The 13,809-nt window shown below is 51.5% G+C and overlaps 1 protein-coding gene across 19 annotated transcripts in view; it reads right to left on the reverse strand.

The window, feature by feature from the left end:
• TBC1D14 (TBC1 domain family member 14) overlaps positions 1-13,809 on the reverse strand; it is a 109,375-nt gene that overhangs the window by 3,563 nt on the left and 92,003 nt on the right. For 14 of the 19 annotated variants that reach the window (XM_086404674.1, XM_086404663.1, XM_086404658.1 and 11 more), the window contains one exon: positions 2,380-2,638. In XM_086404674.1, coding sequence (XP_086260800.1) covers positions 2,380-2,638 — 259 coding nt within the window. Of the gene's footprint in view, positions 1-1,143; positions 1,309-2,379; positions 2,639-5,285; positions 6,554-13,809 lie in introns of those variants that run through there. The other 5 variants (XR_015165116.1, XR_015165115.1, XR_015165118.1 and 2 more) reach the window with 2 other exon arrangements.

A 13,809-nucleotide genomic window follows, 5' to 3' on the forward strand; every position in this document is an offset into this window, starting at 1 on the left:
GTCCGTCTGTGCATGTTTCTGCCGGTGTGTGGACAGGGGCGGGGGTGGACCAGTGAAACACACAGGGAGGTCAGCAGACCACAGCTGTGCGCGACGGACAGCCAAAGCAGCGAGGGCTCTGAGTGACGGGCACAGTCATTAGGAAGGGCCCTGGCTCTCTGCACCTACTTCAGAGCGTGAGTGGAAGGGGCCGAGTCCCGGGAGACTCCAGAGCACGCTCACACACAGGTGGGCATGCACCTGTGCAGTCCAGCGGGGACCCCACTCAGAGGCCCTGCCCAGTCCAGCGCTCTGCAGTCTCCATCCTCAAACCCTTGACACTGATTCTGAACACGAGGCCCCATACCTTCATCACGTGTTGCCTATTTATTTCTTAATCAGAGAAAGGCTCTTCTTCCCTCTCACCAGATCCCTGATAATTATATAGCTGGTCCTGCTCACACAGGAGCTGAGGTTTGTGTTTTTTTAATAGCTTACTGAGACATAACTCACACACCATAAGTAAAATTCACCCACTTTGTGTGTTCAATTTGGTGGCTTTTAATATACTCACAGATAACATGTGGCCCTCAGCACAGCCAATTTCAGGGCATTTTCACAGGGGCACAGGTAGCCCCTGCCCCCCACGCGCCATGTCCCATCTCTACAGCTCCCTTCTGAAACTGCACGGGAACGGGGCCTCGCAGTGCGTGCTCTGCAGTCTGGCTTTCTCACTTAGCGCCATGCTCTGAAGGTGCACCCGTTCTGTCGCATGGGTCAGCACTTCACCCCTTTTCATAAACTGAATGCATTTAGTTCAGAACTGTAACTCATAGCGCTTAGCTAAGCAGAGAGCAGTGCCCCCACCCTCTGGCTGGTAAAACCAGGGGAGCGTTTCACAGTGTTACCCAAGGGCCCACAGCAGCTGTGCTCTTTCCCTACAGACCCGGCAGGAAGGCAGGCCACCAGCCAGAGAGCGTCACAGCAGGCGAGAGACGACCAGCTCGGGGGCAGACCGCAGGGCCCAGGGCAGAGGGGACCCTCTCTGGGTAATAAACTGTGTACTCTAAAAGGGGTGAAGTTTATGGTACTGTAAATTATTAAAGCTGTGAAACAAAAATAAACAGGCCGCTAACTAAGATCAGAGAGAGACAGTCAAATCACCTGTGAAGTAATCTGGCCAAACATAAAAACTGGGAACCTCCTCGAGCCTCCAGGTCTGTCAATTTACAGGAAAGAGAGCAGAAGGACCACGATGAACACCACAGGGACAGAAGGAGCAAAATCCGCACTGTGACAACTGCTACTGGACGTGGCCTCGTTTCTTCACTAAGTAAAGGGGAGGGAGAAGTGGAAAGGGAGGGTCACCCTGTGCACTGTAAGAAGACGCAAAAGACTGTCATCCAATTACAACGTGTAGGCCTTATCCAGATCTTGATTCAAGCAAACGACAAAGCTACTGCTGATGTCTGAAAACAGAAATCTGAAAGCTGATGGGATACTTGACAGGCTCATGGGGACTGGCTATTCTCTCTTCTTCTATTTTGAATGTACTTTAAATCTTCCACTAATAAAAAAACCTGTAAATCAGGAACAAGCACTGTATGGCAAGGACAAGCCTCCCCCAGACTTGCTGCTCAGGCGGACTGAGCACACACAGCTCCTGCGGCCGAGTGTTCTAGTTCCCTTTCATAGGATAAAGACTAGGAACCAGGCCTAGGAGCGAAGTCCAGAGGGGAAGCAGGGAGCCCGGGAGGACGCGCTCCCATGCGGTCGCCGGACGGCCCTGAGGGCAGCTGCCGGAGCCCCAGCAACACGTCCAGGGAGCCCTCCCTGCCCCTCCCCTCCCACACTGAGGACACACGGCCCGTCTCTGGGCCTCCTCCTCTGTCGGTGCGATGGCGACAGGTCAGCCCCCTTGGCTCTCTGTCTCTGGGATTTAAAAACAGGGGGGAAGCTTGGTTTACAAAACGCTGTCACCAGGCGGAGGGCCCTGTGCTGCCACTGCTGTTTAGTCGCCTGGTCGTGCCTGACTCTCTGCGACCCCGGGGACTGGACCCCCAGGCTCCTGTGTCCATGGGAATACTCCAGGCAAGAACGCTGAAGCAGGTTGCCCTTCTCTTCTCTAGGGGATCCTCCCACCCAGGGATCAAACCTTCATCTCCTGAATTGTAGGCAGGTTCTTTACCATCCGAGCCCCCTGGGAAGCCCCTGTAGGAAGGGTGGGGAGATTTTTCTTCTCCAGCTCCTTCGCTCAAAGAGGAAACGACTGTCTAAGACTCTGTGTGGCAGAGCCAGGCCCCAAATCCAGGGCACCTTCTAGAGGGCTGGTTCCTCACAGGGCGCTCCACATAACCCGCTTCCTCAACCAGACGGGACAGGGAACAAAAGCCCACTCACCTGAGCCCACTTCTTGTTTCGACTTTGCATCTGAATGCTGGCAATGGAAGCAAAGAACTCCTCGGCGGGCAGGTCCTCCGGCAGCCGCGTGAGGAACTGCGCCACGTGAATGAAGTCCATCCTGGTCAGGACGTCCTGGAACAACCTAAGGAGGCCCAGGGCCGTGCGGAACAGGAACTCCTCCCCGTCTCGGCAGAACACGTCCCAGACCCGGCAGGCCAGGTCGAGGGGCAGGGACTTGCTGTAGAGAGTGAAGATCCTGGGGGAGAGAGGGGGCGTCAGGTCCCAGAGGTTCCACGACGGAACCCTGGCTCAGGGCCGATCCTCGCTGGCGCTCCTGAGCTTAGGCCCTTTCACACTTCAAGTCCTGGGAGTGGGGGGAGCTGGTGGAAGGGCTCTGGCCTGCATTCACGCTGAAGGTCAATTCAAACATTTTCTAAAACAGCATGATCAGCTTTCACAAAGAATCTCAAACAACACACAGCTTCCGAATTAGACACCGTACTGCATGCAATGCGTTTATCACGAACCTACTCTGTGCTCATTATCACTCTGAGGCAGGCGCTAGACGTTAAGTCAATAAGGCAGGCAGAGCTTCGCTTGGTGGGAAATAAAAACTGCAAACGGAAACGTATAACTGAATCGACGCGCACGCACCTGGTGTCTGAGGAGTGCTGCACACGTTCCTCCCGGCAGGGGCCACAAAAGGAACAGGGTACAGTTTTCAAGTAAATCTGACGGTGGATCACAGGAAACTGATCTCATATTTAAAACTATCAGGTGAAAACAGTAAGTGAGACACAGCTATGCATTCCCTTAAAAAACTGTTGACAATCGCAATTCAAACCACCAAACACACAGTCTCGGGTGACCAGAGCATGTCAACAGGTAGGTGAGTCCAGGCTGACTGTGTGGAGCCCAGTCCTCCCGCCGCCCCGGGGCCGAATCCGGGGCATCTCCTGACCCCACACCCAGACGGATGCGCCACCCACCTGGGCTCCCTCGACCCCAGTGCTCTAAGGACGCGCTGTCCGCCCCCACCCTCCCAACAGATGCTGCCCCCAGGCAGGGAGCTCCCATCCCCCCCCTACATCGGGCCCAGCATCTGGCATCTGTGTGACACACCTGTGTCCACAAGCCCCCAGGCCACTCCGGGATGTCACAGGTGTCAGGGAGCGGGTCTCACTGCCCTCCCACCAGATAGTCCTCACTGCTCCTGGGAAATCACTTTTCCACAGGCTGCAGTATTCCCTGAGTGCCCACGCTGACTCCAAGAGACACGCAAGGGCCGTGAAGGCACTTGAACTCAGGTGCTGCGCTCAGGCTGCAGACCGCCTTGGTCAGGAGGTCCTGTCACCCAGCCTTTACAGCAAGACTCTCCTGCAGTGGGGTCTACACCACGCTGGCAAGTCTGCTCACAAGTTGCAAGGCTCTCTGCCTGCCGAGACCTTCAGGGTGTGAACTCCACCCTCACCCCTGGAAGGGTGCTCTGCCCCCAACACAGCCTTTCCTCTAGGACCTGGGGAACGGGCATGCTTGAAGGCAGTGCATTCAACCCAGCAAGCTAACAAAGACCCCATAATGCTCGTTACTTTGCCGACAAAGCTCCGTCTAGTCAAAGCTATGGTTTTTCCAGCAGTCACGTATGGATGTGAGAGCTGGACCACAAAGGCGGCTTGAGTGCCAAAGAACTGATGCTTTTGAACTGCGGTGCTGGAGAAGACTCTCGAGAGTACCACGGACTCCAAGGAGATCCAACCGGTCAATCCTAAAGGAAATCAAACCTGAATATTCATTGGAAGGACTGTTGCTGAGGCTCCAATACTTTGGCCACCTGATGAGAAGCACTGACTCACTGGAAAAGACCCTGATGCTGGGAAAGACTGAAGGTAGGAGGAGAAGGGGACAGGATGAGATGATTGGATGGCATCACCGACTCAAAGGACATGAGTTTGAGCAAGCTCCGGGAGTTGGTGATGGACAGGGCAGCCTGAGGTGCTGCAGTCCACGGGGTCGCAAAGCGTCGGACACGACTGAGCAACACACGTTCAGGGCCACCCCTTGTCAGTGCTTTAAACACAGAGATTCAAGAGAGGTTAGATTTCAAATCAGATGCTCGAAGAGGGACACAGAGGTCTGAGAAAAACCACTGCAGCTCCTAAAGAACTAGACCCTGCACCTGTGGCCTGGAGCCCAGCGTGGGCCATGAGCCCTCGGGCACAGGCGAGGGAAGACCCCCTTACCTTTAAAGCCACAACAGGCCTCTGCCTGCGCTTCCTACTGTCTCAGAAAACAGAAAGCCACCTCATCACTTGGTCTAGAACACAGTTTGAGAGAGCGCTAAGAGATCTTTGTTTTGAGTCCCAATCTGAACATTCTCAACTGTAGAGGACATTTTATTTTTAAAAAATGAAAAGCAAGTGACCTAATCCCCAATACCATTTACCTGCCGATTCACAAGCGAAAAATCACACCTTTACATCTTAAAAACAGAGTAGTCTTAAGGGCAAAAGAAGACTGATAAAATTGAGTGGCTACAGGCAAAGAGAGAAACAACAGAAGAACTTTCTCTAACACAATATTCTTCAGTTCAGGTTTGTGCGTGGTCTTTGTAAACTGCTTCGGATCCACTGTGAAGCCGATGTCCCAGTGATCAAGAGTGCCACCCTCACAGCAGGGAGCAGTAGTTCCCCTGATACTTACTGTTACGTGGTTTTAAAAATGTATCCCCCAAAAAATACATTTTAAACACATTAGAAGTATTGTCTATGGAACAGAATGAGGATGGGATAAAAAGAGTAACTACAGACAAACGACTTAAATGAAATAGTGACTAGTTTACCATGAACTCAGAAATATGATCAACCTAACCCTCTTCAACTAACATTTTTTAATAGATATTTTTTTTTTCAAAACTTTATTTTTTGGCCACATGGCGTGTGGGAGCTTAGCTCCCCAACCAGGGATCAAACCTGAGCCCTCTGCATTGGAATCGCAAAGCCTTGACCACTGGACCACCGGGGAGGTCCCTCAATTTACATTTTTTTTTAAATTCACAAGAATTCACCAGTCAAGCTGTTAGCAACCACCTGCCTTGCTGAGTTGGCAAATACAGATTATTTGCAGGTAGCATTTGTGGTGCAGAAACTGTTCAAAGTGCAAAAACTCACATTGAACTCAGGATGAACTAGCCAAGCCGAGTCCTCCCCGCCATCCCCGCAAAGCAACGCCTTGCTGAAGGCTTGTGATGCCCTCCTGCTCGATCCTGCAGACCACCCCCATCACTCCATGAGCAGCTCTTGAGATCTGAGCCCTGCTGATTTTAAGCCGCACATCATAAACGGCTTTTAAAGCCTGCTCTACGCCAGCCACTGTTCTTTGTGGTGAGAATACGCAGAATCCAGCAGAACAGACAGCTTTCCCTGCCCTCGTGGGTAGAAAGGCTGAATGAAGCACAAAGAACGTCAGATGTGGATTCAAATAAAAAGCAGGGTGGGAGGCAGGGACCGGCAGTCTGGGTGTGTGAACAGGACGGTCAGGGAGAGCGTGTGACTGAAAAGCAACACTTCCGCAAAGCCTGGAGGAGGAAGCCCCAGATAGAGCGCACGTGGAGCACTCAGCTCAGCTCGGAGGCAGAGGAACCCAGTGCGTCTGCTGACGGGCCAGGAGCCACTGCGCTCGAAGCCATAACGGTCAAAGGGAGAATCCGTGAGGATGCCTGCAGGGACCGGGGCCCAGCGTGTGGACCCTACATGCTGCCGCAAGGCCTGCAGGCTTCCTTCTGCATGAGATGGAAAACGAGTGAAGGCGCTGAGCCGGGGAGGGGCCCGTCCACTGTGCTGAGCTCTTGCAGGGGAACGCAGGCCTTGCCGGCGCGGCCACTGGACCCACCAGGCGGGTCGGCACCAGACTGCAGCAGAGGGGGCAGCCCGAAGCAGAGCGGACGCGGACGCACCTCACGGGCAACGCGGCGGACGGGTCTGAGGGCAACTCCATGCGTGGAGCTGTGGGACCTCTGGCTCGGACCTGAGCTCAAGTCACGGGACATCCAGGTGGATACGTGAATCAATTTGAAGTTCACAGGAGGGCTCTGGGGCTGGCGACAGTTTGTGTATAGATAGTGCCAGATAAAGGAAATATTCTGGAATCACAGAGTGAAGAATGCCAAATGCTGCTGCAAAGTCAAAACAAGACAGAGACGTGATCACCAAGCTTGTCGTTCATGTGGAAACTATAGACTGTCTGATACACAGTACCATTTACTATCTTCAGGTACTGAAACGGAAGCGTTAAGGCCTCGAATCTTACTGTATCTTAAATAAAACGTGCCTTTTAAAGAAAAGCATGTAGAAGTTTTCCCCTGACAACATGTCTCCTCACCACTGCTCGGCCTTAGATGGCCCTCCCGGGAAGGCTGCTTCTTGCGCCTGGGCTGGGCTGGGCCTCTCCCATCAGCTGCTCACACGGCCCCTCACACGTCCGTCTCACGACAGCCATCAAACGGGGATGGAACCCTAGCTGCCCTCCCTACTCTGAGCCCCGAGACCCAGGAGGCCTTCCAGCAGCCAGCTCCCTGCCCCTGGGCTCCTGCCCGGGGCCATCTGTGCCCCACCCAAGAGTCCAGGGTCCCTGCCTGCCAGCCTCCTGCCTCTGAGGAAGTGTTCCCCTCCCATCCTCCCCTAGAGCGCGGCGTTCAGACAGCTCCAGGGTCCCCAGACTTCCTGCCTCCCCTCCCACCTCCCCTTTCACTGGAAAACTGTTCATCAGCAGCAGCTGTCAAACGCTTCCCTGTATCTTCAGCGGCTCAGAGTCAAAACCAGTGAGTGAACAGGACTCGGAAACAATGCTCTCACGCTTACTATCGGAAGAGCTTATCAGGTGCGGGTGGACAGCCACTCGGCTACCGCAGGGCCGAGGTGAGCCCAGCGTGGCCCGTAGCCCAGCACCCGCCGTCAGAGCACATGGATGAGGGGGCTGCTGCGTGCACGTGGCCCCTCCACCCCCCCCGCCTCAGGGCTTCCCACCTGCTCCCCACAGGGAGCCCTGAGCATCATCCTTCTCCAAGCAGGATGAGCTCCAAGCAGGATGAGCATGAGGAAGGCAGGACAGAAAGGGAAGGCTCCCCAGCCCTCCCAGGACTGTGGTGCACTTCCCGCACAGGAAGCGGGAGCCCCAGGACTTCTCACCCGCAGGACAGGCGTCCTGCGCTCCCCAGTACGACTGCACGTTACTGCACTGGGTATCAAAAAAGGACAGCTTCAGGGCTGCTCTGGGGGCTCGGTGGCCGATGCAGGAGAGACAGGTTCGATCAGTGCTATGGGAAGACCATGCCTGGAAATAACTAAGCAACTGAGTAACTAAGAACTAAGTAAGAGAGTAACAGTTCTGAGAGTTCATCAGAACTGCTGAGCCTGTGCCAACAGCCCGGAAACCGCAACCACTGAGCCTAGGAGTGACAACTACTGAAGCCCTTGTGGCCTGGAGCCTGTAGTCTGCACCACCACCACCACCACGAGAGCCCGCACAGGGCACGAGGGAGTAAGCCCACCCGCCACAAGCAGAGGAAAGCCCGTGCAGCAGTGAAGACCCAGCTCTGGCAACTAAATAAAACTACTTTTTAAATGACAGCTTTAGGTACCAACTCAACTAATTACAAAAGAAATGTCCTTCTATATTGCTAAACTAACAAAGGGGCTAAAGGCACATAAAAGACAACGAAGACAAACCGTGTGTCCCCACGTCCCCCGTGACGTATGTAAACCGTGTGTCCCCACGTCCCCCGTGATGTATGGAAACGTGTGTCCCCACGTCCCCCGTGATGTATGGAAACGTGTGTCCCCACGTCCCCCGTGATGTATGGAAACGTGTGTCCCCACGTCCCCCGTGATGTATGGAAACGTGTGTCCCCACGTCCCCCGTGATGTATGGAAACCGTGTGTCCCCACGTCCCCTGTGATGTATGTAAACCATGTGTCCCCACGTCCCCCGTGATGTATGTAAACGTGTGTCCCCATTTCCCGCATGACGTATGTAAACATGTGTCCCCACGTCCCCCGTGATGTATGTAAACGTGTGTCCCCACGTCCCCCGTGACGTATGGAAACCGTGTGTCCCTACTTCCCCCGTGATGTATGTAAGGGGAATAGAACAATTTTGTTTTTGGTTTTCCTTTTTCCTGCCAAGGCTTCACGTTTCCAGTGGCGACGTCTCACCTAACTGCTGGCCGACAAACAGGGAGCAGGCCAGGGAAGGGAGACGGGGAAGCCAGGCCTGGAGGCAGAAGCTGCTTCTCAGAAATCGATGGTGGGAGAATTGACGCCGTCCTGCGCTGCTCCTCAGAGTCAACAAGCAGCACACGCTCCCAGGCCTGGCGCTGCCCTACACGCTCCACCTGGGTCAGCCACGGCCACCCCTGAGGAAGAGCCGTCATCGTCTCCATTGTACAGGTGGTGGTGGTGGTGAGTCACTCAGTCGAGTCCGACGCTTTGCAACCCCGTGGACTGCAGCACGCCAGGCTTCTCTGTCCTTCACCATCTCCTAGAGCTCACTCAAACTCATGTCCATTGAGTCAGTGACGCTATCCAACCATCTCATCCTGTCAGCCCCTTCTCCTCCCGCCTTCAATCTTTCCCAGCATCAGGGTCTTTTCCAATGAGTCAGCTCTTCACATCAGGTGGCCAAAGTACTGGAGCTTCACCATCAATCCTTCCAATAAATATTCAGGACTGATTTCCTTTAGAATTAACTGTTTGGATCTCCTTGCAGTCCAAGGGACTCTCAAGAGTCTTCTCCAGCACCACAGTTCAAAAACATCAATTCTTCAGCACTCAGCCTTCTTTGTGGTCCAACTCTCACATCCATACATGACCACTGGAAAAACCCCAGGTGAGGAAATCACAAGTGAAGGGAGGATGCAGAAACGTAAGTTTTAGCCTGAGGTAAAAGAGGAATCAAATCCCTTATGATTATACAGTGGAAGTGAGAAATAGACTTAAGGGCCTAGATCTGATAGATAAGAGTGCCTGATGAACTATGGACTGAGGTTCGTGACATTGTACAAGAGACAGGGATGAACACCATCCCCATGGAAAAGAAATGTAAAAAAGCAAAATGGCTGTCTGAGAAGGCCTTACAAATAGCTGTGAAAACAAGAGAAGTAAAAAGCAAAGGAGAAAAGGAAAGATATAAGCATCTGAATGCAGAGTTCCAAAGAACAGCAAGAAGAGATAAGAAAGCCTTCTTCAGCGATCAATGCAAAGAAATAGAGGAAAACAACAGAATGGGAAAGACTAGAGATCTCTTCAAGAAAATTAGAGATACCAAGGAGACATTTCATGCAAAGATGGGCTCAATAAAGGACAGAAATGGTATGGACCTAACAGAAGCAGAAGATATTAAGAATACGTGGCAAGAATACACAGAAGAACTGTACAAAAAGGTCTTCACGACCCAGATAATCACGATGATGTGATCACTCACCTAGAGCCAGACATCCTGGAATGTGAAGTCAAGTGGGCCTTAGAAAGCATCACTACAAACAAAGCTAGTGGAGGTGATGGAATTCCAGTTGAGCTATTTCAAATCCTGAAAGATGATGCTGTGAAAGTGCTGCACTCAATATGCCAGCAAATTTGGAAAACTCAGCAGTGGCCACAGGACTGGAAAAGGTCAGTTTTCATTCCAATCCCAAAGAAAGGCAATGCCAAAGAATACTCAAACTACTGCACAATTGCACTCATCTCACATGCTAGTAAAGTAATGCTCAAAATTCTGCAAGCCAGGCTTCAGCAATACGTGAACCGCGAACTTTCAGATGTTCAAGCTGGTTTTAGAAAAGGCAGAGGAACCAGAGATCAACTTGCCAACATCTGCTGGATCATCGAAAAAGCAAGAGAGTTCCAGAAAAACATCTATTTCTGCTTTATTGACTATGCCAAAGCCTTTGACTGTGTGGATCACAATAAACTGTGGAAAATTCTGCTGCTGCTAAGTCGCTTCAGTCGTGTCCAACTCTGTGCGACCCCATAGACGGCAGCCCACCAGGCTCCCGTCCCTGGGATTCTCCAGGCAAGAACACTGGAGTGGGTTGCCATTTCCTTCTCCAGAAAAATTCTGAAAGAGATGGAAATACCAGCCCACCTGACCTGCCTCTTGAGAAACCTGTATGCAGGTCAGGAAGCAACAGTTAGAACTGGACATGGAACAGACTGGTTCCAAACAGGAAAAGGAGTACGTCAAGGCTGTATATTGTCACCCTGCTTATTTAACTTATATGCAGAGTATGTCAAGAGAAACACTGGGCTGGAAGAAGCACAACCTGGAATCAAGATTGCTGGGAGAAATATCAATAATCTCAGATATGCAGATGACACCACCCTTATGGCAGAAAGTGAAGAGGAACTAAAAAGCCTCTTGATGAAAGTGAAAGAGGAGAGTGAAAAAGTTAGCTTAAAGCTCAACATTCAGAAAACTAAGATCATGGCATCTGGTCCCATCACTTCATGGGAAATAGGTGGGGAAACAGTGGAAACAGTGGCTGACTTTATTTTGGGGGGCTCCAAAATCACTGTAGATGGTGACTGCAGCCATGAAATTAAAAGACGCTTACTCCTTGGAAGGAAAGTTATGACCAACCTAGATAGCATATTCAAAAGCAGAGACATTACTTTGCCAACAAAGGTCTGTCTAGTCAAGGCTATGGTTTTTCCAGTAGTCATGTATGGATGTGAGAGTTGGACTGTGAAGAAAGCTGAGCGCTGAAGAATTCATGCTTTTGAACTGTGGTGTTGGAGAAGACTCTTGACAGTCCCCTTGGACTGCAAGGAGATCCAACCAGTCCATTCTACAGGAGATCAGTCCTCAGTGTTCTTTGGAGGGAATGATGCTAAATCTGAAGCTCCAGTACTTTGGCCACCTCATGCAAGGAGTTTACTCATTGGAAAAGACTTTGATGCTGGGAGGGATTGGGGGCAGGAAGAGAAGGGGACAACAGAGAATGAGATGGCTGGATGAAACTCAGACTCACATCCATCACCGACTCGATGGACGTGAGTCTGAGTGAACTCCGGGAGCTGGTGATGGACAGGGAGGCCTGGCGTGCTGCAATTCATGGGGTCGCAAAGAGTCGGACATGACTGAGCGCCTGAACTGAACTGAAAAGAGGAAAGGATCAAACCAGTCAGTTCCAAAGGAAATCAACCCTGAACATTCATTGGAAGGACTGATGCTGACGCCGAAGCTCCAATACTTTGGCCACCTGATGAGAAGAGCTGACTTATTGGAAAAGACCCTGATGCTGGGAAAGACTGAAGGCAGGAGGAGAAGGGGATGACAGAGGACAAAATGGTTGGATGGCATCATTGCCTCAATGGATGTGAGTCTGAGCAAACCCGGGATATTGTAAAGGACAGGGGAGCCTGGCATGCTGCAGTCCGTGGGGTCACAGAGTCGGACATGACTTGGCGACTGAACAACAAAAGGGGAAAACTCACCTCGCAATGTCCTCACTGAGAAGACACCACCGGAGACCTGGACCTTCAACCACCGACGTCCAGCTGTGCCCAGAGCATTCCCCACCCACTGGCTCCTACGAAGGAGCTTCCGCCCCCAGCGCTGGCTTGGGAAGTGGCCCTGAACCCCAGCCCACCCCACCACGGTGCTCCCAGTGTCCTAAAAACTCAGACAAGGAGCATAGACACTGCTAGGTAACTACTCAGCCTCCTTGGATTCTGTGCGATTACATAAAACAACATGAAACAACAGAGAACCACACGCATTTAAAAAGTGAAGGTAGTTATGTAAGTCTCCGTTGAAACTAATTAACAAGCCTAACTCTTCCCCCCACAATCCTGGAAGCAAGCAGAGAGAACCACCTCTGAGCCCCTAGAGCACCCTCCAATTTGATCCCAAAGGTGTTTCCACCTTAGGCACCAGCCCTGAGCAGGGGCTGCAGACAGCAGGTAAGTAATGTGAACCCTACCTCAGCACCCAGGCTCTGTCATCCGCCAGGCGGGGGTGGGTGCACCAGTGACCACAGGCTATGTGAGTCCTTCTGCCTGAAGGTCCCCCAGCCTCAGGCTCCGAAACCTCCTCCCACCCTCCGCACATACGCTGAGGAGGCCCCCACATGGGGTGCCAGATGCGACTCAAACACCTGCTGCTCAGCAAGACAACTTTGCTCTGGAGGAGTTTTTAGGTACTGGGCTGGATGAAGCACAAGCTGGAATCGAGACTGCCAGGAGAAATATCAATAACCTCAGATACACAGACGACACCAGACTTATGGCAGAAAGTAAAGAAGAACTAAAGAGCCTCTTGATGAAAGTGAAGAAGTTGGCTTAAAACTCAACATTTAGAAAGCTAATAAGATCATGGCATCCGGTCCCATCACTTCATGGCAAATAGATGGGGAAACAATGGAAACAGTGGCTGACTTTATTTTTTTTGGATCCAAAATCACTGCAGATGGTGACTGCAGCCACGAAATTAAAAGACGCTTACTCCTTGGAAGGAAAGTTATGACCAACCTAGACAACATATTAAAAAGCAGAGACATTACTTTGCCAACAAAGGTCCGTCTAGTCAAGGCTATGGTTTTTCCAGTAGTCATGTATGGATGTGAGAGTTGGACTATAAAGAAAGTTGGAAAAGACTCTTGAGAGTCCCTTGGACTGCAAGGAGATTCAACCAGTCCATCCTAAAGGAAATCAGTCCTGAATATTCATTGGAAGCTCTGATGCTAAAGCTGAAACTCCAATATTTTGGCCACCTGATGTGAAGAATTGATTCATTTGAAAAGACCCTGATGCTGGGAATGATTGAAGGCAGGAGGAGAAGGGAACGACAGAGGATGAGATGGTTGGATGGCATCACCGACTCAATGGACATGATTTTGAGAGTAACCTCTGGGAGTTGGTGATGGACAGGGAGGCCTGGTGTGCTGCAGTCCATGGGGTTGCAAAGAGTTGGACACGACTGAGTGACTGAACTGACTGAAACCGGAAAGTAGAAGCTATGAATGAAAAGGATGCTGGATGCCATGGAAACAAAACTCTTCCGTCAGTAATTTCACCCCAACCTGCCTTTAAGGTAGAGACTCGGTACGATGACAGGATCTCCAAGTACCACCAAACGTTCAAGAAACGTTAATCAGGATACAGAATGTTCTGCTTAATTATTCCATTAATTCAGGATTATCTATTACAAAACCTATCCATGCCTCCTAATAACTCTAATATTTGACAGCAGTGGGAAATATTCTGACAAGTTAACTGACTGCATGTCAGTTCTCCCACAAAACACGGACATCTGATGGTCTGAACGATGGAAACTCTGTAGGAAGCCGGGAATGGAGGGCGAGAGCCCGCTCGGCCCCCTGTGTCTGTGTGAGCTGAGAGGAGAGACGAGCACACTGGGTAAGATCCCTGCCAG

This window comes from Bos grunniens, chromosome 6 (assembly GCF_055505025.1).
Source record: "Bos grunniens cultivar Pamir isolate PY7600 chromosome 6, Bosgru_T2T1.0, whole genome shotgun sequence".
Lineage (NCBI taxonomy): Eukaryota > Metazoa > Chordata > Mammalia > Artiodactyla > Bovidae > Bos > Bos grunniens.